Source organism: Parasteatoda tepidariorum, chromosome 9 (genome assembly GCF_043381705.1).
Source record: "Parasteatoda tepidariorum isolate YZ-2023 chromosome 9, CAS_Ptep_4.0, whole genome shotgun sequence".
NCBI lineage: Eukaryota > Metazoa > Arthropoda > Arachnida > Araneae > Theridiidae > Parasteatoda > Parasteatoda tepidariorum.
In genome coordinates this window covers 54208970-54236089 of record NC_092212.1, presented here as the reverse complement: position 1 = coordinate 54236089, position 27120 = coordinate 54208970, and the positions used below count along the sequence as shown (strand labels likewise).

Sequence of the window (27120 nt, the reverse complement as noted above, 5' to 3'; positions counted from 1 at the left end):
TAATCCTTTTTTTGGAATTCACAATTCAATAATTTATTCAACAATGCTTTTTCTTCCTAAGAAATAAAAAATTAACACCTAACAACTGATGTTGATACAACGTAATACGTATTTAAGTTTGGTACTGCCATTGAGAATGAAGCTTTCTTTCTCAACTGCGTGAAGGATTAAAAAAGAATAAAGCAAATAGCAGTGAAAAACAAAACCGAAACTAGCGAATGCGCAGAGCCTATATTTTGGCGATCAAGGAGTGGCCTGGCAACCCCTACAGCACCCTCCGCGCGCAGCACTCATCATGGCAGGTGGGATTGCGCTGTTCTCGGAGAGCACCGGCGGGAGCAAGTAATTTCTGGTGTAACATAACTTATTAATTTCTCCGAAACTTCTAATTTAAACTAAGATTTTCCTAATTCATGCGTAGTTTAACTCAAATATGAGGATAATATTGAAGTGTTCTATTCCGAAAAGGTTATGTTCTAGTGCTGGTTGACCCTCCTCAACCTATGATGATCATTAAAATCGATCAATATAGAAGACAGTTCGCTTTTCAATGTTTCAAGTCTTTTTTTTTTCAGACGATAAAAAAAAATTAATCAAAAATTGAAACTGAAAATATTTTTGTGACATATTTTATTTCATTTGCCATTTAAACCGTGAATATATTTTTTTGAAAATAAAAATTTCACGTGCAATTTTAAAGTTATGTAAAAACTGAAAAATGTTTTATAAAACAAAGCGAACTGTCAATTAAAAGAAGGACTATTTATTGACGATTCTGATCAAAGAGACGTGTTCTTTTGGAATATTTTCGTAGAAAATATGAATGAAACACTTGAGGAGATAGTGGATAAAATTTGGGTGCATTGAAAACTATGCATCTGCATTTTGAAAGGACTAATTCCACTAGGACAGATTGTGCTATTTTAAGTTTAACATGGATGGGCAAAGTACCGGACGATCTGCCGGACGAGGATGGCTGGAAATTAAATCGTGTACACTACTATCAAGACGGCTGGCTGGCCACAGGAAACGCAAGAAGCATCGTTGGAGTGACATTTACTTCTTGTCACAATCGAAAAATAGCTGATTTACCCCTCAGATCTAATTACAATCTTAGGGGACATCGAGCTGAAGTAAGTATTTAGCACTTTTTATGTATAAAAACATTACACTGCACTGATAAACTAATTAAAAATTTATTGTTATATAAATAAATTTGCCCACTATTTTATTTGTATATGAATTGTAAACAAAACTTGATAATTTACGAATTAAACAAGTGAAATTGTGTTATTAATTATCAACTCCATTAAGTAGCTTTTATAAAAGATGTTATATAATTGTTTCTTAAGTTGAACTTGCTTGATTAAGCTATAAATTTTGTGTAAACGTTTACAATAAGGTGACCTTATAAGAAAGTGTAATAAAAATAATAGGAAAGAGGAAGATTTTATTTATAATATAAGCTCTGAGTTACCATGCACAATTCAAATCTAAGGAGCACTAATCTACACTCTAACCAAATTTTACTCTGTGTGGATTAAAAATTTGAGAAATATTTGTTTGCCTTAAATATAATTGAATTTTTAAAAAATATATGTGTATGAACATGTAGATGAAACAACTTGATAATTTAATTATAAAAACAACTGAGATAGTATCATTAATATAAATAGATATCATAAAAGATGTTAATTTATTGAAATTGCTTTAAATAATTACCATTAAAAAGGTTTATTAATTGTTCCTTAGTTGAACTATCATCATTCAACTACAGACTTTACTCTTCAATAATTAAATATATTAGTAATCATTGATCATCATTTTTCTTAAATGTAATTGAATTCGTAAACAATATATAAGTTTGTTAATAAAACAATCTTAACATTGATTCCAATTATAATAGTTTTAAAAAGCCAATAGTGTGGTTTAATTTTTATTAACAACATTTTTAATAACATGTTTCATAATTATCGTTGTTTGCTTTGCTTCATATATAAAATTGACTTTATGAATAATATGTGTAGTATCTAGTAAACGAAACAAACTTGATAATTTATATACGGAGTTGCAACATTAAAAATATTAAATAATTACCATTAAGGGACTAATAGTTTAGTTCAAATTTAATGAACAGCTATTTTAAAAACATGCATTTTATTCCAAAATTAAATTCATAATTAGAAGTTATCTATCAATTTTTTAGAAAAGTATACATAATATCCATTTGCTTCTATCAATCAAGGAAGCATTTATTCCAGTTATAATAATGTGAAAACTTTCGCTTCCGATTGGACTCAACTGTCAAAGAGGTATAGGCGGGTGGAAAAATACAAAATATGATTTTAATCCTCTTTATATAATTTTCACAAATAAACTGATGATGAATATTTACTATATTTGGTAGTATCTTTCGATACATGTGAAACATAACACAGAGTTTACCCTAGGAATAAAAAAGAACAAGGTGTTTCCTCGCAGAAAAGAGTCTGTTTGAGTTTTGAAAATGCACTTATTTACAGCGTATAAATTTATCAAAATGTGTAATAATATGTATGAACTGAATCTAATCCTCAGCAATTTTTAAATTACCCTATTATACTATTTTATGTCTATATTTCAAAAAGTATTTCTCACTCATAATCTAAATAAGTGAAAAATTCGGGGTTTATGAAAAATAATTACAGGCATACTAAAAGACTATCTCATTTTTCAAAAAAGTAAACTAGAAGAAAAGGATTCATTGATAAACAACTTGAAAGATTTTTTCCATAGTTTAAACGGAAAATTATGAGAAAATAAACATTTAAAGGTGCTTTAAGAAAAAAGTATATCGCTTAAAAAATTTATTAATATACCTTTCTCCCTGAAAAAAGAGAAACTTATAAAAATTTAACCAGTTGAAAATAATCTAACAAAATAAATATTTGTAATAGGTAGTAAGCAGAATGATTTAAACCTATAAATTACAGATAATTTTACCAGTGTGTAATTATTATTTACACAGTCAATTGATTTTTTTTTAATGGATCATAATAAAAAGGCAGTGTTTTTAAAGGATGATGGCTTATTTTTACTAAAAAAGCAAAAAGGACTAACTTATAGGTAGGAATTTATATTTTCGCCCTTCTAAAAACGCTTAGGGGGAACACTGCATAAGATCATCACAATTTGTGATATAAAGTGCACGGTATTTTAGATTCTTTATTAGTTTTTGTTTGACAAAATTATGCTTATACAATTCTGCAATCAACAGTTATTAATATGTAGTTAAATAGTATACAGTTGTCTGTTTTCATATTTTTCATAGTTGTCTTTGTTTTTAAGCAATTAACGTTTTAAAGAAATTTTTTAGCATCATCTTAGGTGGTTTTCATCAATTTGAACTGTAATAAAATTTTAAATTACTTACTGAAAACCTTAAATTGCATCAATTTATTGCTTTAAATTTTTGAGGAAAATGTCATAGAAGCTCTAAAATTATCAAGCACTATTTCTCTTAATATACTAAAGCAACCCCTTTATTTTCTACTTTTTTTTAAGAAAAAATGTATTGTGCTGTCTAATAATGCTATATCATCAAAAATTTGTTAAGTACAAAAGAAAACACAAATTAAAAATTTTAAGTAAAGTTCTAGAGGGCCAGGGTAAAGACATCTCTTAATTTTGTCCCAAAATTAGACTTATAATTAAAAAAATTTTATTGAAATTTCTGAGATGTGGGCATAGTATTTATATAACATTTTTATCAGTTACAATATAGTGGGAAACTAATATTTATAAGTGCAAAAGTTCAAGTTTGTGAACAAATTCTTTACAGCAGAAAAAAATTGTGAATTATTTGGTGAATTTTTTATTTTAATTAACAATTTTAAGAACATACAGTTTGTTTAAAAATTGCACTTAATTACAACTTTTTTATCAAATTTTCAGACAAATGGACATGTAACATATAACAGAGTGGAATACTAGTATTAATTTGGTAAATTTTTTATAAAATAAATTTTAAGAACATATGTTTTGTTCCAAAATTAAGTACATAAAAACAACTTTTTTATCTAATTTTTTTTAAGAAATCTTTCTATCAATGAAATATTTATTAAAATTATAATTTTGTTTAAAGCTAAATGTTTAATTTTTAATTGCCCAATTTTCAAAACATATATTTTATTTCAAAATCAAACACATAATTAAAAAAGTTTTTTATTAATTTTTTTTTTTTTATGTTAAAGAAGATTATACCTGTTATAAAACTCTGCATATTGATTTTAAAATCATTTATAGGGACAAAATTGACTTATATTATTCAAAATTGAATCAACTTTTTATGATCTTTCTGCTAATTTCGAGTTTAGTTAGCATAGTTGAATTTCTCAGTTTTCTTTCTTTTATTTTTATATACTTTTGAGCATGAAGTTTCAGACTGATAAATTGAAATACCTTTATATAATTTATTCGTATGTGTGAAACTTCATAAAAAAGTTTAAGTTTCTCTCATTTATGTAACACTGCGCTCAAGCAAAAAAAAAGAGAACCATCCTGAATATCTTTTGAGCTATGATCATCGGATTTTCACGTTCTGGAACTTAATCTTAATGGCTAAAAAGGTAACCTCAAGTATGCATATGATATTTTGAGTTATAAAATCAGGCGTAAAAACTTACTTTCTCTGAATAAACATAATTTTTTTTGCCTGATTCGAATTTCTTACCCTCAAAATATAAGGAGTAGCCGCAATGTGAGAAATATGTTTGATCAGGAGAGTGGTTCAAAGTTTGGACCCTTTAACGTTAATTTTACTCTTTGCGTATTTCGCTCTATCTCAAGAACTTTTTAGGCGAAATGAACATTTTTTATACTCAATAATAAAATTTGTTTATCCAAAAATAATTCAATGCCAAGAGTAAATTTTAGTAAATATTTATTATTTTTTATTATTTTATTTAATAATTGTTGAAAAAAATTTTGAATTGTAAGATATGCAGATTTTAGCATCATTTTAAAGAATGGAATTTTTTATGGCAGAATACAAAATTTAAGCAAAATCGGTTGAATAGTTTCTGGGAAATCAAATTTTAAGTGTCTTAATTTATTTAAAATTTAATTTCTCAGGAACTACTCGACCAATTTACCTCAAATTTTGTATTTTCCCATGTAAAATTACATTCTTTAAAATGATGTAAAAAGTTGTATACCTTACAGTTCAAATTTTTTATCGACTATTGTTGAATAAATAAATATTTAATAAAATTTATTTTTTGCATGGAATTATCCTTTCCACCCTTTAAGATACCTCTTTTCTGTAATGGACTTCAAAACTTATTATGCTGAATAAAGCAAATATAAGAACATAATTAAAAATAATGTTTTTTTTTTTTAAAAAAATTTCTTTATTATATTCCTAAATATTTTTTTTCCTTTCTTTTCCTAGATAGTACTGGTGAAATGGAATGAGCCGTATCAAAAACTAGCATCATGTGATAATACTGGAACTATATTTGTTTGGATTAAATATGAAGGTCGATGGTCTATAGAACTGATTAATGATCGTAGTATTCAAGTCACAGATTTTGCATGGAGTCATGATGGCAGGATGGCTCTTATTTGCTATCGGGATGGATTTGTTTTAGTTGGTTCAGTGTCCGGTCAAAGATACTGGTCTTCGATGCTCAACTTAGACCATAGCATCAGTTGTGGAATATGGACACCTGATGATCAAAATGTAATGAATATTTCATGTTTTATTGCTTACTGAAATAATAAAATATTCTACTGTTAAAATTTTTTGCAATCGACTTAAAAATTTTAGGTTTTTCTTTATCTTTCTTTTCATGATCAGTATCAAAAAATAAAATTTTGTAATTCATCATCAATTTTTTAAATTTTCTGCAATCGACTTAAAAATTTTAGGTTTTTCTTTATCTTTCTTTTCATGATCAGTATCAAAAAATTAAATTTTGTAATTCATCATCAATTTTTTTCAACAAATGACAAAATTCAACAAACGGTGAGAAGGAACACTGTGAAGTTATGTTTTCCCTGGAGTTCTAAATTTTCTTATACTCCAGGGCTCTTTTTAAATTTTTCAGTCTTAAAATAAATAAAAAAATTAAAGATTTTTGTGTTTTTAATTTCTGGATGATTCTACAAATACAGATAATTTGTGTCTGACTGATATATTTTATTTAATTTTGTTTTAAATTGGATTCTGCAGTGTTTGTTTTCATTCTAATATCTAATGATTAGAACATACTAATCATACTATTACAAGCTGTAGCATTTTAAAGAAGTGCTTGAAGGTGTTTATTTTTGGTTTTTAAAAGCCTGTAAAGGTGATTTTTTCATTGGGTGTTTTATTGAGTGCTTAATTTTCCCTTTTGAAAAAATGAGATTTTTCCTTTACTATGTAGATTTTTGCTTCGGATTATGCAAAAAGACACAGTTCACATTGTTCTAGTCAGCGTTTTCATAATTAATTCATCCCCGATCTATTTCCCCGTATTATCAGTCTGTAGCTTATGAAAACGCCATTCGTTTTACATTATTCTAAACTTCATGTATTCATGTCAAAAACAATGCCAATTTTTGACCGTTAAAACAAGATAAAACCATTAATTGCCAAAAACTTTCCAACCCTGCCCAATAATGATATTTTTTTAAATGCTTAAAAATATTTTTCAAGTGCTTAAAAGGTGCCTATTTTTTGTTGAATAATTTGACGCACCCTATATTATCTAAAATTCACTTTCATATTTGAAATTAATAACTGTGAATTAAATTTGTATTATTTTTTATAATTATAAACTAGTAATTAAGTTTTAATCTGTGTTGAAGAGGGTTATAGGTTATCTCTGTCTAATATATATATATAATATATATATTTGTTTTTAATTCGTATTCCAATTATAAGCTACAGTTTTAAGTTATTCTATTTAAATGAAATTGTGCCTGTGTTATTTGACTGAACTCAATTTAAGAAAAGCATGGATTTAATGCATTATGTCACTAACTGTTTTTAAGGAAATGGGCGCAAATCATAGAATCGACTGAAATGGTAAGGTTATTACACATTTGTTTCCAAAGTAATCACAATGCCTTAAAAAATATAGCATGTTTTAACTCATTGAAAATAAAAGTTACTTTATGCTATTGTAATTATATTATATTCTAATTTCCTATTTGTTATTAGAATTCAGAAAAATATTTTTCTATTAATTATGTGTTTGAAAATAATGTAGTTTTTGCTTATAGACCAGTTCTAGGTGCTTACGCATAAAGGCAGCATAAACAAAAATTAAGTCAAAGCATAATAACTATGTATAATCTTCTCATTTGGCATTTGCCATGTTAAACTATTCAATTTTATTTTTGCTTTAAACCTCTGATTCTTTCAAGTAGAAGCAAAATGATACTAACTTTTTCCTGTTGTGAGCTACTTTCTGTAGAATAACTTGGAAGAAATTTGGTTTTTGTTGCGGAAGAGTCAGATTCTTTCTTTCAGAAACTGCGAGGATGATGCTCTAATGATTAATAAGTTATTTCTCTAACTGTGAGCAAAACTTCTATACTTTAAGAATACAGGTTTTTAAAATAAAAACATTGTTCAATGCACAGCAGCTTATTAACTTCATTAAATTTAGTAGCCTATTGTTTAATTCAAGGTAGCCACAGAACAGGGAATTATATCAACCTGAAAAAACGGGGAAATGTCAAAGGGTTTATTTAAAAAAGGAAATCAATAAGTCAAGAGGAATGAATTGATTTGAGTTTATGGTACTTAAATGTCTAATTTTTTTTCTTAATTTGTCTTGTAATAAGTATTTTAAAAAATATTTATTTTTAACTCTTCCATGCATAAGTATTTTCTAACATATTTTGTTAATGAGGATAAGACATAACAAAAACATTAATTTTGAATTTATATCCTCAATTACAAAAATCAATAAAATCTAACTGGAAAGAGTTAGGGTTTTTATAAGTGTTCGAAGCCTGGCTACACTCCGTTATTGTTTTCTGTTTCAAATGAATATTTTTTTTCTTTTAGTTTCTAGTTTTTAAATAAATCTAAGCCAATTAACTTTAATTGAAAAAGTAATTTACAGAATATTAGGTTGCAATTTAGTGTTTCAAATATACTCTTTGTATTCAACAGTATAAAATAATTTATATTTTTAGAAGCAAATTTTGTCAATATGATGAAAGATTTTTCATTGGCGTATAATATGAAGTTATTGTAAATATTTGAGCTTTCATTTCAATTTACTGAAAAGAAATTTATTTTATCTTATTATTTAAATAAAACATTAAGGTAGAAAATGTTTATTGATACTAAAGCTATGAAATAATATTTTTAATTATCTTTGTGTGCTTCTACTTAAATTTACATGAGAAATAAAATTTGGATCTAAATTATCATGCTTTGCTATAAATTAAAAATGTATAACATTTGACAAAAAAAAATGGAATCAATATATTTAGTCATTTCAATAGTTGATTAAAACTTCAATAGTTGACTTAAAAATATATTAATGTATCATAATATATAATTAACAATAATTATAAAACAGAAATTATAGTTTTGAGAAGAAGTGATTTTTTACTTAAAATTTCCTTTTCATTATTTTATACGACAGCTTTCTTTTTCTATAAAACTCAACAATTTTATTTTTTTTAAAAAATAGTGCAAAATTATTACTTTTGATTATTGAGGTGGAAATATTTTGTTTGTTGTTATACCTGTAAAGTTTTATTTTCAGGAAATTATAGTTTTCAGACTGTATAAAATCCATGTAACCAAAAAGGCATTTTTCATAAAAAATTGTCTAAAATAAAACAAAATTTGATTTAATTATATATTAGGGAGCAATAAAGCAAACTTAAGTTGTAAACCTTAAATTAATTTAGGAATTTAACTTCTAGTATTTTGTATCTAGTTTATATGATTATTGGATTATAAATCTACTACTAATGAGATAATTTGCTGAATCTATTTCTGACATCTTTTACTGAAATAAATTTGCAGGTCATGTTTGGTACATCTGGTGGCCAAATAATTATTATTGATGTGCATGGAACCATTGTCGCTGAAGTTAATCTACAATCTGAATCTCCAATAGCTTCAATGGCATGGTCCTGTGAAAAATTTAAAATGGACGAATCTTATGAAGATGACCGTCATAGCTTTGCATATTCAAATAAATCTGATGAGAAAAATAGTTCTCCAACAAGTAGGTCTAATATTATCTTGTGTGTCTTAGCTAGAATAGATTCGGTATTATTTTCTTTGGCCGTATTAATATTGTTGTAAACCTAAAAGAGATTTTTATCTTCATGGGGTTGCGAGCACTGGAAACATTCATTATTATATCAAAAATCACTTATAAAAATTTTTTATGTGTATGCTTTAAAAGTTTTCATAAACAAGTTTTAGTAACCATTTTCATTGTTAACAACATTCTAATTTAAAAACATAAAAAATTACTAAAAATTGCTTTTTGTATTAGGTTATCATGAACGAAACTTGTAGAGAAAAAAAAAAGACATGGTTCATAACTTACAAATATAAGGAATTATTTTATTCATCAAGTATCCACCCAAACATTAAAATGACTTTCGCCCTCGTTGAACCAATATTCACGAATCTTGTCTCACTACCCTTCATTGTGCCGTTGTTTTCTAATATAGGCCCTATATAGTATTGTCCGATTCACCCTATATTTTACAGCCACTCTGCAACCAATATCGGCCCTATATAGAGTAGTCAGATTCTTCGGATATTTTATATTCATTATTCAGCCAATGTAGGCTGACATTGCCCTTATATAGGACCAATATTAAAAAATCTAGCTATCCCAATACTGGTTCCTCAGTGCATATTCATATGGGACCTATATTGATCCAATTTTGTGCTCAACTGTGCCCAAGGTAAAATTGTTGCTAGGGCACCTATGTCCTCTACACACTTTTGCCATTTAAATGGCTAGTTGTTTATCTTGGTAGTATAATATTCCTGGTCGATGTGAATCACTTAATTCCTAGAAAGCCAATTTTACTGCATTGTATGAATTAAATGGTTTTCCTATTAGAAAGTTGTTATATTGAATTAATTGCATTGGTGATAATAGAATAATGTATAATTGAGAATTGGAATAATGCGTAAGTGGATAGCTTTTTTTACATTAATATATGTAATTTTGTTAACTTATGTAATGATATAATATCTGATAAAATATTTTGGTTGTATAATTACTACTTTTTATCATTTTAGTTGATAAACCCTCTGTCTTAGCTGTTTGTTTTACAAATGGTACTATTAATTTAATGAGAAGCTATGATGATTTGCTACCAACTGTTATTGAAACAAACCTTAAAGGTAAATATTTTATACTGAACATTATTAAAAGCTTTATTTGTATGAGATAGTTCTTTTTTATTTTTCTGTTATTGATTTTTTGTAAATCATTTTTTACTGTTCTTTTTTTAAATATCTAACTAATATCACATAACAAGCAAAATAGAACAGCGTATGACTTGTATTCATTATTTTTGTTTTATCAATTTTGGCCAAATAAAAAAAAAATTTAAAATTAAGATCATCTAGTTTTGCAAATGCGTATTAAACTATTCTTAAAAAAGGCACTTTTGTCATTCAAAAAAATCCTTTTCTAAAGAACAATATGCTATTTTTATAACTGTGTTCAGTTTGTAACAGTTATCCATTATTGTTAAGTTGTTTTACTCACATTTAGCATGCTCACTTGGTGCAAATTTTGAAAATGTAGAAAATATAAGGAAAAGCTTTAAACAGTTTTTGTAAATAAGATAAGTATTTGTTTTCTGATTTTTACAAAATTTCAAAAGTTACTCAGATGCTACATTATCTGAGCTCATGAAAATATACAAAAATTGAGAATCATCTATCTTGGATTTTTTTTTAATCTGGACTTTCTTCTAGAAAATCCCACCAATTGGTAATTTTTTAAAAGGTTAATTTTTTTTAAAAAAAAAATGCTTAAGCTATTTGCCCATTTGAAAATCAGAACAATTCCGCATTATAGTATATGTATGTATAGTATGAAATTAAAGTTTCTATTTAAGTTTAAGACAAGGCACTCAAACTGTGGCCTTTTTATTTTCCTTCGCATAAGAACTTTGAAGAACTCTCTTTAATTCTAGTACTCCTTATATTATTTGATGATGTTTTGACCAAACAATGTTAAGAATATATGTGTTTAATCAAAAAAATTTTTGGTTTGCTTCAAAATATTAATATCATTTCTAGTTTGAAGAATGCAAAAAAATTTTTTTTTGAAGAGCCTCAATTTGTGTTAATAATAAGAGGTTTACTTTGTTATAATTTTTGCAGTTAAATATACTATATACAATATATAATGACAAACGTTTTTAATTTCTTTCTCTTTTTTTTTCAGTTATAATTTTTTACTAACTATTCATCATCTTAAATTATTTTTGTCTAAATTCAGTTATTGTCTATTTTTAGATACTTTCTATATACTCTAGACTCTTTTTAGATTGTTTTTATACAATCTTTTAATAAGCAGTAACTAAAACTAATCTGTATTCACATTTTCATTTGTAAAAATCTAATTATTTTCAACAACAACAAAAAAATTATGTATAACTAATAAACATGATAACAGGATTGTGAAAAAAAAAAATTTTTTTTTTCTTGTGAAATTTAACATAGTAAAAGTCAAAACTTGGATGTTTATTGGAAATTATTTTTATGATCATGATATGTGTTAAATCTGTAAAAAAGAATTTTTGGCGAGTTAAATAATCTGCTAATGTTTCTGATATATTTAGTGTTATTCTGCTAGGTCATATTACTGGCATTCCAAACTGTTTGCAGTTGTATTATAAAAAAAAAAGCCTCTTCACCTGTTGTATAATTTTTTTATGTGCAAGACACGTTTGATAAGAATTACACATTTTCATTCAAGAAATTCAGTCAATCCATATAAGAAATTTTTTCTTATTTCTCCATGTTAATTGTAAATTTTCACATTTAACTAGAATTTTAATGTTAAAAATTATAATTTACCTGGATACAGAATATATATTAATCTAAATCTTTTAAGATAAATTGATTATAGTATAATATTTGTTCTGATGAAGCTTAACACTCAAAAGTTTTATATTTATTTATTTTACTTCATAATTTTTATTCAAATACAATTATTGTTTAAACTTTTCAGGCGTGAAAATGGAATGGGCTAACAGTGGAGAACTACTTGCTGTAGCTGGAATGTCTGTTGATTCAGCAGGAGGAAATTTCATTAACATGCTGCATTTTTATAATGACAATGGTGTCTTACGCTTTCTTATCCCAATACCATGCACTCAAGTATGAAAGATCTTTTAAAAAATTATATTTATATCAGTTCTTTAATTAAATGTAATTGTTATTTTAATTTGGAATGTTTGAAATATTCTTATATCTTCAATTAGACACAAACGTATATTGCTAAATCTGCTTTACATTATGTATAAAAATTGCTTTATCTACATACTCTTTTGCTGAACAAAACAGTAACCACCATTTTATGTTGAACAACGAAACTGTATATATTAAGGAATATTTCTCAGAAATTTGCTAATTCGCAAAAATGCAGAAATGGTTAAAACATCAACTCTTTATCGGGCCATTTTCTTTTGCTTTGTTAAAGTATTAGATTCGTTTATAAAAAGGGATTTTTAAAGCTTTTTACCTAGAATTGATCTCATTTTTAAATTTATTTATTTATTTATTTTTTTGGGTGGGAGGGTGAGGGAAATTTTCATGAATTTTTCTGCTGCAAAGAATTTTTTCATAAACTTGAACTTTTGTGCTTATAAATAAATGAATATAGGTTTTTATAACTTCTAATGAACTTGATTATAAATTATCAAGTGAAAGAATGTATAATGCACCAGAGAAAATAGCTCTCCAACTTTTTTCTTAACTCCATGTTGACCTCTACTGCAACTTTCAACCGGTATTTACATAAACAAAGCCCTTCATCGGTAATTTTTTATTTTCTACAGTTATTAGCAGATGCTCACTCAACTCATGGGTAGAAAAATCAGCATTTAAAAAACCTATCAACATTTAAAAATTACTGAAATTGGTGGAAAATATACATTCCTCGTCTTTGTTATGGGCTAAGTAAACTTTGCTAAAATATTATGACTTTGGCTGATTAGTTGTCGCATCTAGTCTTTTATTTACTAGTGTATAATAATGTGTAATTTGAAAACTGAGTTTTGTAAAATGCAGTTTTTATCAATTCTTTAACGTCAGTGCCTTTTGCTAGGAAACTATATTTTGTAAAAACTATTTACCTCTAGAATTAATTTCTATTTTGTTTTTACTTCATTACAGATAATAAAATAGATATTTAATTTTAAACAGTTTTACAATTTTCAATATTATTGTGGAAAAACAGTCATTTTGTAAGGATAAGCGCAACATTATTTATTCATTACAAGTTTAGTTAGAGCATTGCTTCGTTTATTCCGAGAATAAATTTGAAAACTAAACTTGGTGTTATGGTTTAGTTTAACAAATAATTACAGGTAAAGCTACACAAAATTGCCTATTCCACTATTATATATCTGGAACTATAGTAGGGAATTGATTGCAAGGATTTTTATAAATGTAACAAAAAGTGCCAGAAAGAAAAAATTTAAATATCTTGATTGATCTGCTCCATGGTGCCATATTTCTTAAAGGGAAGTTTTTTTAAATACTAATATTTTAAAAATGATTGCTCACATTAACTCTAAAAATCAATTTTTAATTATAAATTAAATATTTATGACCCTTAGGAAAAGTAAAAGAATATCTATGTTTTGAGATAAAGAGAGTGATAGCTATTTTAATTCATAATATACATGGATAAAACAAAGATAAAGAAATATATATAATTCTTAGAAAATGTGGCTTAAGTGAGTGAGTGACACAGCTGTGTAACTTTTTATGTATGTAATAGTGAAAGATACACTAGTTCTCCAAAATTTAAAATATAAAATTCTTGGTTTTCAGTTACATGTTGCCATTTTTTTGTATTTACTAATAAATAAATAAAAATTTCAGAGCCCAGTCACAGCATTGACATGGGGTCATAATGATAAACGGCTTTTTATTGCAACTGGCTGTATGATCCATGTTGGTTGGGTCACTCAAAAAATAGCATCCCTACAGCTATTGGCTCGACTTGCTACTTATGGTGCTCTACAAAGTGATGCGTTGATCCAACAGCTTCCCCTCCCACAGCGTCTGCGAGCTTTAATTTCTCATCTTACCATGCAAACCATTAAGGTAATATACCTTTAAGGACCAGTTATTTCATTATATTAGCTAAGCCTTAACAGTTCAAAAAAAAATTTCTAAGCTACTTTCTATTAGGCATAATTGTAATAATTTATTATAATTTTAGTTATAAGTATAATTAATTATTTTGATTAAATTAATTGTTTACATGACAACTGTTAGAGTGATATAAATAACAAATGGATTTTTGCCGTCATGTACATGACATTGGACTCAGTAAGTGAAATTGCCTTGCTATTTTTATGGTAGCATTGTTTTATTAATTTGAAGGTTTTATTCTTTGGTATTTGAATGCAGAAAATTTAGTAGGCGCAGAGTACATGTGCAATCATTTTTCTGTTTTAATTTATTTGTGTGGATTTTTTTGTTTGTTGTAGTTTTGAGATATAGTCTGTAGTTTTGTATAATTTTTCTTTGGATAGTGGTCCACTAAAACTTGAAAATAACATGAACCTACAAAAGTTATTTTTAATTTTAAAAATTGATAGTGTGCTTTGATTCAATTTTAAAGTAATATGAATAACTTACTTATATATAATTTTTTTACACTCGAGTGTAGGCAAATAATGAAATAAAAAAATATGTAAATAAATCTAAACAAATAAAGTTTGAAGATGGATAAGCAAATTTATAGTAAGAATGGGAAAAAAATTATCTATCTGAAAAGTTAACTTGTACTATTATTCAGGAAACAAAATTAGTTACTAATTTAATATCTCTGAGCTTATTACCATGCATAAAACTTGCAAATATATATGTAACATAAAAAGCTTCAATTTATCTTTTTATGTTATTCCTTTTCTGTAAATCCTTTTCATAATTTATAATTCAAAAGAAAATGCTTTCTCACACTTTTAAATTCACATCCTGTCTTTTAATCTTATTTTGGCTCAAATATGCATTAAAAGTAAGACATTTTTCCCTTTGCGGGAATCGCACAACCTATTTAATTAGCCAATTACAATTACTAAGATTTCCCTAAAACGAGTCATTTTGCATATTTAGTTTGCAAGATTTTCCCTAGCTTTTATTGAGGAGCACAACAAATTCATGTACACTTTTATAGCTATTCTCCCTCTAATAATTAATAAATAAATTTTATACCCTCTTTCCCTGCCTAAGACCTGTTTTTATACTTCCACTCGGCAACGACGTTATTGTATATTGTTTTGATGTAGGTATTCATGCATGTACTTACTATGTAATAACAAAAAAAACTTATCGTCTCTTCTATAACCTGAGTCTTATATCTTGAAAGTTCGATGTAAAAATTTATGTTAAGAAGTTTTTTGAATTTATTTATTGTTTAGTGTCACCTACCTGATCCCCATCATCTACGAGAATTTGTTTCTAAGCCTCCCTCTTGTGATATCCGCTTCCATTGTACCATGATCCGTCATGAGGATGATGATATGACTGGCAGTGCTACTTACACAATGTTTTTAGAATACCTAGGAGGCTTAGTACCTTTACTCAAGGGCAAGAGGGTCAGCAAGCTCAGGCCTGAGTTTGTCATCTTTGACCCTCAATCTCTAGGTATGTATTGTACTAACAAATTTTAAATTTTCTTATTCATTGTTAAGGAATTCAGAATTAACTATTTATTTATGATTATTCTATTACCGTTTTGTGTTAATGGTTATGGAATAATATTACCCAGCTAAACTTCTACATGGTTGAGGAACATAACCAAATTGTGGATATCAAACAATAACATTTGACTCTCTGTTCAAGTAGTTATGTTTCAAAATTCAGAGTATTCAGTAGTCAAGAATTTCTTGGAAGACTTCTTGAGAAACCTCTTCCTTTAAGTTCATTTATTGAGGGCTGTGAAATAAAATAAGTGTTCGAGTAGTTATGAATCAAAATTCAAAATATTCAGCATTCAAGAATCAGTATATTTAATTTCTTGGAGGACTTCTTGATAAACCTCTTCCTTTAAGTTCATTTACTGAGGGCTGTGAAATAAAATAAACACAATTAAAGGTATGAGATCTTAAAAGTAGTATATAAACTCCGTGCAAAGATTGTAAAACTATGATTATAAAATTTATTTAATTTTATTAAAAACCAACTACATTCAACTGTGGTGTTCCAGCTTCATCTTATATATCTGAATCATCTTAGCTATCTGAATTCTTAGCTAGCTGAATTCATCTTAGCTATCTGAATTCCTGTTTTTTTATACAGGGTTAATTAATCTAATTAATTAGCACTGTGCAAAACTAGAAGGCATGTACAAAATAAAGGTTAAGGCTTTACAATTTTGTAACCAATGGCTTGACTGGAATTTTGATCAGCATTACACATAGACTGCCTTTACTTCCCAAACTAGCAAATACTCATCGATCTGAAATTGGATGGGGTTCAAGCCACCACTGGAGAAAATAGTTTTTTATTCTTATCATTTGAAATATTTGTTATCATTATTATTTATTATACTAGTGACTTCACATTATTTGATTAAGGAAACTGCATTATTAAAGCTGATTTACTCCAAACATTAAATTATGCCCCGATTATTATTATAAGTTGATTTTATCTAATAATACTATTGTTCTGTGACTTCTTTTTTCAGAGCCAGGTCTACCTCATCCCTTGTATAGAATAAAAAACTGTCAGCCATACTCATATCCTCCTGCACAGTTGAACACTTGCTTGGCTATTGTTCCTGTGTACATTCCATCTTCTTCTTCAGATAGTGATGTTGAAGAAGGCTGTGCATCTCCACGAATGCAGAGGCGTAAAAGGGCACGGCGACATATTCATGGAAGGACTGAAACTACATGGCGTGAAATTATGTACATTGATGAATTGCCTGAGGTACTAAATTTTAAGTCAAAATTAATGGAATATAAAGGATTTTTCGATTATTTGTATAGAAAGTTATAGTACTTAATACTATAATTTTGCAAAACTGTGCCATGGAATTAAAGATTTTCTTAGGGTAAAAATAAAAATTCAGTCAAGGACCCATTTCTAAAAGATATAACTGGTTTGTACTCATTTTTATTTCTCTGTTATTATATATTGGACCATTGACAATCATTTTGTGGCAGAACAAGTGAAATTTCAGTGGTTTCTAACCAATATGCCATACTTGATTTTGAGGCCTGTTAAATTTTGACTTGGAATTGTATCTAAAGGAATGACGTAACCTGTAGTTTATTTTTTTAATTCAATGAATCCTCTAAAAATTCAATTTCACCCTCCCCTCTCTATTTTTGCGACTATTTATGTATATATTTTGAAACCGATGATTCTCCAACAAAACAATAAGGCAGATGAAAAACAGGTGACAAGTTTTTATGAGCGAGATTCTGCAATGGACACTTTGTCCATCTCAGATGCTGCTGAAAATTGTGCCTTCTGCACCTTTTCTCAGAATCACATTTCTCTTGCTATGATCTTTTGATGTACAATCGCTGCTCTCTTTTCCTTAACGGATGTCAAGAAAAGAAGCACTAAAAAAAAAGTGCAAGTTAAAGAGAAGTGCAAGTAAAAGATATGAATGAGGAGGGAAGGTCCTAAAATAAAGCATGTGTTAATCTGTGATCCTTAACTATATTAAAATTCCATTTGACATATAGGAGGAAATATTTTTTCTTTCATCACATTTTATGGCATATATTCCAGAGCAGCGATTTCCACAAAATTTCAATATGTTCTTTATTAAATATTTAATAATTTGCAGTTTTTTTTAATACTTGTTTTGCATTCTTTTTATCAATTTATTTGTCAGTTTTTTTTTATAGTCTTTCTCATTTTCAGAGTGAAAAAATTGTGTCAGTTACATCCAACATTTGGGGTACAAAATTTAAAATTCTTGGACTAGTTCCATGGCTACCTGCAATACTTGGTACTATCACCTACCGCACTAGTTTACTTCATCTTCAACCCAGGCAGATGACTTTGTTGATGAAAGAATTAAGAGGGCCACAACCTCGTGAGTTCTGCCCACCAACTGATTCTGCAAAAGCAACATCGTCTGTAGTTTTCTCTGAAGACGAAGATGATCCAGGAGGTGTGTGTTAACATTATATAGTTTTAAACATAAATTTAAAAATGCTATGTTCTATAGATAAGCAATATTAATTAGCCTAATTATCTACTAAGCATATTGTGAAATATTCATTTATTGTTAAGATTTCAGGCCCCAATCTGACAAATTTCCAGTTTGATTTGATACCTGATTAATGAATTAATATTTTATTCTTATTTATATGAGGTCTGTTGTAAAAGCATTGAATTTTTTTTTTATAAAATGATCATTGAATGAAATACAATTATATTACACTGATCTTCTTCAAAGTAGTCCCTTTATGATGCTACACACTTCTCCTAATGGTTCTGACACCGCTGGAAGCAACTCATGAAAGCCCTATTTAGTATTGCACGCAAGTGGTCTATCGTAACCTATTTTACGGGCAACCTTAAAACTGTTGTACCGAGCATTGATATGCATGGTGTGCATTGCTCAGTCTCCAAACTCTTATTTAATTTTTCGGAATGCCAAATATAATGCAGTAATGGAGTTCAAACTTGTCTGTCACTTTGCCCGAAATTATTTCCAATAACTCTTAATTATATGTGCTTACTCATTTGCTCCATGATTTCAATTAAGTGATGCTATGGGTAATGAAAAAAAAAACTGAGGGTGTGCACTTTGGTATACTTACTACACTGGTGGACAAAATTAAGAGATGGAAGACATTTTCCCAAATATCTCAAAAAATACTGGATATAAATAAATGAAATTTGGTATGGATATAGCTTATCCATGATAATAAAGTATGCAAAACAAAAATGAAAGTGCCATTCACTGGCAAGACCTATTGCCAATAAATCCAATGTGGTCTGAACTTAAGGATAAAAGATGACAATAAAAGTGAGGCTTGTACAGTGTGTGTTGCCTCTAGTATGGTGTATGGTCACCCCTTCAGACAGACAGACAGCATGCACAACAAGTATGCATGCTGTTAATAAGAGAGTTAAGGAGGACTTGTGGAAGACTCTCCTATTCTTCAACCAGAGCAATTTTTAACTCCGGAATGGTTCTGGGGGGAGGTTGGCGCATCGCAATAGCTCTCCCAAGAGCAATAAGATTCAGGTCAGGGGATTTGGCTGGCCAATCCATTCATTGAATATCGTCGCTTTCCAGATACTCGTCAACCATGAGAGCCCTATGTGGCCGCGCATTGTTGTCCATAAAAATGAACTCAGGGCCAACAGCGCCCCTGAAAAGATGCTCATAGGGCTCTAGGACCTCCTGCCTGTACCTCTGGGCATTCACGGAACCATTGTCAAACACATGGAGCGATGTGCGGGTATCTTGCATGTGCGAAAATGCTTTCCATCTCTTAATTTTGTCCACCAGTGTAGCAGTTGCTTAGCCCAACACTGCAAAATTTTCTTAATATTGCTTAGACAGATTATGGTCAGGTACTTACTACTTTTTGAACTGATCTCATCTTTAAAGCTTTATTATAGCCATATTCTAATAAATTTTTTTTTAATTAAAAAGTTGCTTACTTAGTGTTAAAAATAACTTAAAACTAAGCAATTGGCTAAAAACGTTAAGCTTAAAACTAAATCATTTTGTATTTATAAATTCATTACTCCTTGCATATTCATTTTATAGCATTTGCATTCTTCCTCTAGATGCCAATTATGAAGATAGTATTCCTATAGCTCCAATGACACCAAAGAAGCAGCAGAGAAATACTACTTATCGATGTCATTTGAATCAAGAACGAGAACAAAATGGTGTGTTTGCAGGTTGTAGCAACGGAGATTATGTGAACTTTATTCCATCTGAAGAATTTTTAACTTTTGAAATCACAGGAGAGAAAGGTGTTCATGTCATTAGTCTTCAGAGGGCAGAAAACAGTAGTGTAGTATCTGTTGCTACACAGACTAGTGTATCATGCGTGCCAGATTTAGAGCCAAATGTTTTGCAGTATCCTATTCCATCCAGCTCAAACGGCTCAGGGTTCAGGTTTCTCAATAAAAGCTTGTGGAAGAAACCTGAAGAATCAAAGTCTTCTAATCAAACTTCTTCAAACTGCAAATCCATTGAGTCATCATTTGTTGCCAGTTCTTTAACTTTGGACCTTTCTGACGATCTAAATGGTGCAAGCAGTGACTCATCAAAAGAACAATCTGCACAAAACAGCCTTTCTGAAAATGAAAATTCTAATGTATCTTCTCAATCAACGTCTAGCAATTCAGTAGATGGTAAAAGTATTCCATGTTATACTGTAGTACCATGCGTTTCTCAAGGTTTGATTTTAGATAATTCTTATAGAAGTAGCTTACAGTCGCCTTTATCTACTCGAAGAATTGTAGAAATCAGTAACAGTTCTTGTAATACTCCAAAAGCTACATCCAACATGCCATTGCCAATCCAGAGTTTACAAAATAGTGAATCTCCTTTTATGTTGGAAGCATCTAATCATACTCTACAAGGAGAGTCTTCACACAATCAGGACTCATTTGTAAATTGTATTTCGAGAAAGAACATTGATATGAAATTTATTGATGACCCAGAAACCCCATGTTGTGAGAAGGTGCCATTCCCTAACAGTCAAAGTTCCTCATTGTTTGTGAATAGAAGTCATAGCGCCAATCAGCTGCATGCTGCCGAGTTCACTAATGTTCGTGAGCAGAGTGGCAAATCATTCAAAGAGTCACGCCGGCGACTGACTTTAAAACCAAAGCCACCTTGTGGTAAAATGCATTGCCACGATTGTAATGATAGTGAAAAGCCCTGTGATAGCCAGTCATGTGATACAAATGGGATTTCAGTTGGCGAAGAGGGTTTTTATGATCTGGCATGTTCATGCCCTGTTGAAAAGAAACCTGCTCTTGCAAGCACACATGCACCTAAGGAAACTGTTTCTAATCAAAAGAGTGTCATGCGGAAAGAATTTCATAGTTGCGAGGATGTAAATAAAATCTCTGAGAATGTGCGGAAATTGAAAGGGTTTAAAAAGCCGGAGTTGGTTGTAGCAAAATCAGAAAACTCAAGCCCCGTCCGACATCGACATAATGTGCCAACTGAAGTAACAGATCTCGCAACTACGTCCTTTTTGCATGAGCACCGTGCCAGTTTCCCTCAAGCAGATGACACAAGCGAAATGTCAGATTCTTCTACTACTGTTAGTCGAAGCATTCCGTCTTCACCAGTAGTGACTCGCAAGAAAAATACACGCCGCGGCTTGTTATACAGTCCCTTATTGTTAAGGAAAATGAGGCGCCAAAAGCTTGTTGATAGCTCTGATGAAGATAGTGCTTTTAGTGGAGATGATATGCCTGGTGAAAATTTTAAAGATTTAGAAAGTTTCCAAAAAGCATATATTCGTAGAAAGGTAAATTATTTTCTTGTTTTATGAAAAAAAAACTAATGCAATTAATAAGAAGTTAATGGTGTTTATAAAATTTAATTCCTGTTTTTTAGCAATATAAATTTATTCTATTAATAAAATTTTAAAAGAATAAAAAATGGCTTGTTAAATTCAATTCCTTCAATTAGTTTCCAGGAATACTTCGTTTTGGGAAGCTGTAAAAAAACTGTTAAACTATTATTAATGACAGCCATGCTTAATTAATTGTGGCAATAAGTACTGGTATTGTGGTAGTAGGTACCTAATATACTAATAAAGGTACTGTGTTAATAGATTCTTTACAGTTCCCAAAATGGATTAATACCCAAATTTTTTAAACTAATTTTCTTCAATTTGCAAAACTTATAGGGAGTATAATTATCTATATATATATTTCTCTTACACGGCAACAAAAGAAAGCCTCATTACAACTCCCCGAATGGCAACGCTAGTAAATCGACCAATGATTGCCGCTAAAAATGTCACATACCAAATCTAACTGAGGTGGCTCAACGTATAGCTCTTTTAAAAACGGAAACTGAAATAACCTTAAGCTAGGCAGAAGTGAGTACTCTTTGTTGATAGATCTCTATTTTAGTATTTTGTCGAAAGCGCTTTTTTTCACGAATTTATGAATTTACAGATTTATTTGACAATTTTTTTTTTATATCACGAATTTATTTGTTTTATTATTGTTATTAGTTATTCATTGAAAAATGAGTCTCAGTCGTGCTGTTACGCTTTAAGATTTTATACTATAGCACATTTCTAATAGGTTTAACGAATTGCATGTCATTTATTTGAATTCAAATTTATTTTAATGACTTAGTAATGACTAAAAAGATGTAATTTTTTTTGTTGTTATATGAATTTGAATGATTGTTTTGAATTCTTAGAATTTTGTGTATTTGCAATTCACCTAAGTTAGTCGCGAGCGAAGCAAGCCATATAAGATAGCGTAGCAATTTTCAGGGGTTGGCAAGCGTTAACAAGCAGGGGGGTGCAGCCCACTAGTACTTATTAATACTTATATTTATAAATACTAATTGGGGAGAAATTTTTTCTATTAGAGATTTTTTTTTTTGTAACGAAATTTTGAAATGATTTAATCATGTAATGCAATCTCTTATTTTTAAAAGAGGCAATACTATGCCTGTTGAAAATTTTAAATGTCTGTTATTTTTCCAAAATCTTTCGTATTTAGAATAGTAAGATACATTTGAATTAAATTTTTGGAAAAAAAATTGAAAATTAAATTTGCAAGTGTTATTTAGTTAATTGGTATTATTTGATATTATTATTTGATATGGTATAAATATCAAAATGAATTCATTTTTATCTGATAAAAAACAGTATTTATTATATCACACCAAAGTTTTTCACTAATTTTTATTAAGTTGGCTTCATTTTAAAAACTATACTAATTCAGTTATCAATAGGAAATCTAGACTTTCCAGAATCTAGTTGGCTTCTAGACAATTGTTTACTAATCTGTGTTGTTTTATCTAAAAAAATTAGTTATTTATCATAGTTAATTAATTTTATTTTTCTGTTGTAGACAAAAAAAATTCAAATTAAGTTAACTCAAAAATGATTAAAAATTTATTAAAGGTGATTAAAGTTTTTTTTCTTTTTCCATATCAAAAATCTGGTAATTTCTGCCTAACTAATTTATATTTTATTTTTATGAAAAATTAAAATCAAGTTCCTTATTTAGGATTCATATTCACGTGTTTTGAAATTGCATATTGTGATTTGCATTCATGCAATTTAAAAATTTGCATTGCCCTGCCAAATCACTTGATTTAGAAACCAAATGTAGGGATTTGAATAACATTAAAATCAGACAACATGATTTCAATATTGTGCTGTATTCAAGCTATTTAACAATCGAACATCACAATTTGTAATTGTGTAATTTAAAAGTGAATCTAAATTATTCGTCTTCACTTGATTTGAAATTTCTCATTATGCTTCATATTTATGTGAATTAAAAATCTCATGATTATCGCGACTTTAAAAAACATGTATTTCTATTTATAATAATGTGATTTAAGAGTTACACATAGTGATTCAAGTAAATGCAATTTTGAAATCACACTTGGTGATACATATTCCTCTGATTTGAAAATTATTCATCAGGATTTGTATTCATGTGATTTAAAATTTCGAATCCCATTCAAGATGATTCAATTTAAATATCAGATGTCGTAATTCAAATGATTCATGAATCGCGCATGGTGATTTAAAAATTCTTTATTATGTTTCTTATTCTCGCTTTTTCAAAATCAGACATAGCAATTTATATTACTGCAATTTAAGAGTTACGCATCACAATTCGTATTCATGTGATTTTTTTCAAAGAGTAATTCTATTGATCAAAATTTAAAAAGAGTCTAAGCTTTGTATTTATTGTTGGTGCTACTTTTATTACTACTGATATCTATTGAAGAAAAGTATAAATTTTTTAACTTTATAAGTTTAACCTTAATTTTGGGCATATTTTTATTTAAAAAAAAACAGCTGAAAAAAAGGTGTGGAAGAATAGTCACTGATACTGTTCCGGCCAATAGCAATCTGCCTCCTTATCGAGAGTTCGTCCTTCATAATAAAGCCCCCATGTGGAATGACATTAGTCAAGTGTATCAGCTAGACTTCGGTGGACGAGTGACGCAAGAATCTGCAAAAAATTTTCAGATTGAATTTCATGGTAGACAAGTAAGTAAAATTATTTTATGATATTACCTTGCTCTCTGATGCGTGCTGTAATTCACTTTATAGTGGCCATTTCCTTATAACCACCAATATATTAAGCCCCATGGACGCAATGTTATTTCAACATCTGCTCTGAACCAGTCTTTCCAATATAGCGACAAAAATTTTGCTTTATTTTTTTTATTATTCTCTTGAAAATTATTTTGAAAATAATTATTTAAAAAAAAATTCTCTTTCAAAAAAAAAACATTGTAAAAAAAAAAAGAGATTTATTTGTGTTAAATAGGATTTTTTTTATTTAATTCAGATTATTTTTTATTTATTTATTTACCTGCCAAATTATCTTATAAAATCTATTAACAGTACTTAATATTATTTAAAAGCAAAAATATGGCTTAAATAGTAGATATTTCTAGCTAAAATGTTTCAAAAATAATTATTTAATGACTGTAATGTGTTCTTTTAAATGGTTCTGTTACAGATATAATGTGTGAAAAAGTTGTGCTATTATCAATTAATCTGTTACTTTGTGAATTTGCAATAAAATAAAGCATCATTTTGTAAACTTAGTTGGGTATTTTTCTGCTGGGAGTAAATATTAATGCTATTTCTGCACTTACAATATAACAGCCTTACTTTATAATGGCTATTTTCGTTTGAAAAATGCTATGGGTTATGTGGAATGCAAACTTTTTTTTGGTTACTTTTACAAGAATTTCAAAAATATATTTTGAGAGCATTGTTATTTTTTTTCATAGTCTTTAAGGTAAATTTAAATTTTAATAAGAAAAAATTGTTTAAAGAAATTAAGAAGGTGAAAACAGATCTTCAATATAATAAGGGAAAAGTTTTAAATATATACAACAGAATTTCTGTTCTGCATAGGTTTTGTAGGAGGACTCTCAATAACAGAAGATGCCCTCCTTTCCTCTGTGCTCAGGATTATACATTTGCTGTGATTTATTTTACATTTGGTTTATTTATGCAATTATACTTTCTTTTTTTGGTTGTTCGAAGAATGCTAAGTAATACATACTTTAAAACTATAATAAAATTTTAGAAAAAGGAATTGATTTAAAAATTAATGACTAAAAGCTTAAAATGTCAGAATTTTATATTACTGACAAAATATTCCAATAAAATAAAAATTCTAAGAATTCAACATCCCAAAATCAATGACAAAATACTTTTTTTATATCAAAATTTTAATTTATTAAGATCTATTCTAATAGAAAAATGTGAATTCAACATTTAAATTTTTTAGAACTATTTTAATATTGGGAAAATACACATTTGTTCAACTTCTCAAAATCAATGAAAAAAAGACTTTGTTAGATGTCAGAATTCTAAATACTTAAGAACTATTTTAATGGGAAAATCTCAACTTTTCGAAATCAATAAAAAAAGTCACATTTTATATCAGAATTCTATGCTTTGTTAGAACAGAATCATTTTTCTACAACAGCTCATAAAATTCTTAAAAATGAAAATTTTTATGTTTTTTTTATTTTTCATATCTTTATAAGTCCGTACATTCATTTTGACATTTCAGGTAATGCAATTTGGAAGAATTGATGGTAATGCATACACTCTTGACTTTCAATATCCATTTTGTGCCCTCCAAGCATTTGCTGTTGCTCTTGCCAATGTGACTCAGCGTCTGAAGTAGTTATGTTTGGACATCATCAATGCATCAACTTGAAGATTCATCTCCTTTCTGCTGTGTATTAACAATCTTTATCAGGCTATTTCTGATTACTAATAATTTTTTTTTATAAATTATCAACACATGGGATTCTAGAAAACATATTTAAAGTTCAAGAATAACATAATGATGTTTTATCATTCAACTGTATTTTTAATTTTTTTTTTTTTTTTTTAGAAGTTTAAAGTGATGTATCAATAATAACCGCAATATTTAAGGTGTAAATTATTTTATGGTTTGCAAGGTAAGGAGTTGTTCTAGTCACTTTTGAAATAATTTTAGTTCTCAGAGTTTTTTTTTTTTTAATATTTGCTGTTTTATATGACTTTTAATTTAAATCTCACATTTTTGTGTTTTCATAAGTTTATTAATTGAATGGCTATTACCTATTCATCCGAAAATATTTCTCATCATTCTTAGAGGTAAATAATTAATAGCCAATTTTGTCAATATAAAGCAAATAATTTCTAAAGCATATTGTAAGTTTCTACTTCTTGAAGCAAATGAATCCTTTGATCCTACTTAGAGTATACTTCTAGACATATAAAGTTTTGAATATATCTATTTTATTTTTATTTTTTAACTTTTCCTGTTAAATTGATTTTTTTTAATATTTGTTGAGGAAAAATAAAATATAATTAATTTCTAAATGACAATACATTTATCGAACATTATAATATTAATTTTAAAAAGACTGTTATAAATAATGTTATATGAAATTACTTTATGTAGCGTTTAGAATCTAATATATATGTTTTGTTTGAGTGCTTGTTAAAAAAATGTCATCAGTTATTGCAATTACTTTTCATTTTTTTTTTTTTTTTTTTTTTAAATTTTCATAACTGCTTGAAAATTTTTACAGATTATAATTTGATATTAATCAGCTTGTTTAACAAATGTGAAGTATTTCAACTTTTAAAAGAAGAAAAAAATTATGCTCATTTATATATTTTTAGGTACAGTACCCTTCCAAATATTCC

General features: G+C 28.2%; 1 protein-coding gene across 2 annotated transcripts; it reads left to right on the top strand.

Annotated features, from left to right (window-relative positions):
- Positions 1-236: 236 nt before the first annotated feature.
- LOC107455695 (WD40 superfamily protein Tusp) lies at positions 237-27120 on the top strand. Of its 2 annotated transcripts, XM_043040482.2 has the most exons (12): positions 237-1133; positions 5432-5722; positions 9023-9227; positions 10268-10372; positions 12219-12367; positions 14099-14323; positions 15646-15871; positions 16914-17158; positions 18107-18359; positions 19997-21705; positions 24244-24438; positions 25988-27120. In XM_043040482.2, the coding sequence occupies exons 1-12, from the start codon at positions 873-875 to the stop codon at positions 26102-26104; spliced, it is 3981 nt and encodes a 1326-aa protein (XP_042896416.1). In that variant the 5' UTR covers positions 237-872; the 3' UTR covers positions 26105-27120. The 2 variants fall into 2 exon arrangements, with proteins under 2 accessions (XP_042896416.1, XP_042896418.1); XM_043040484.2 differs by lacking the exon at positions 14099-14323.

Bases quoted from the DNA above. Each gene is read 5' to 3' on its own strand.
- LOC107455695 (XM_043040482.2), top strand. From the start codon at position 873: ATGCATCTGCATTTTGAAAGGACTAATTCCACTAGGACAGATTGTGCT. The intron at 12,368-14,098 runs GTATGAAAGATC...TAAAAATTTCAG, and splicing joins TCCCAATACCATGCACTCAA to AGCCCAGTCACAGCATTGAC. The intron at 18,360-19,996 runs GTGTGTGTTAAC...TTCTTCCTCTAG, and splicing joins AGACGAAGATGATCCAGGAG to ATGCCAATTATGAAGATAGT.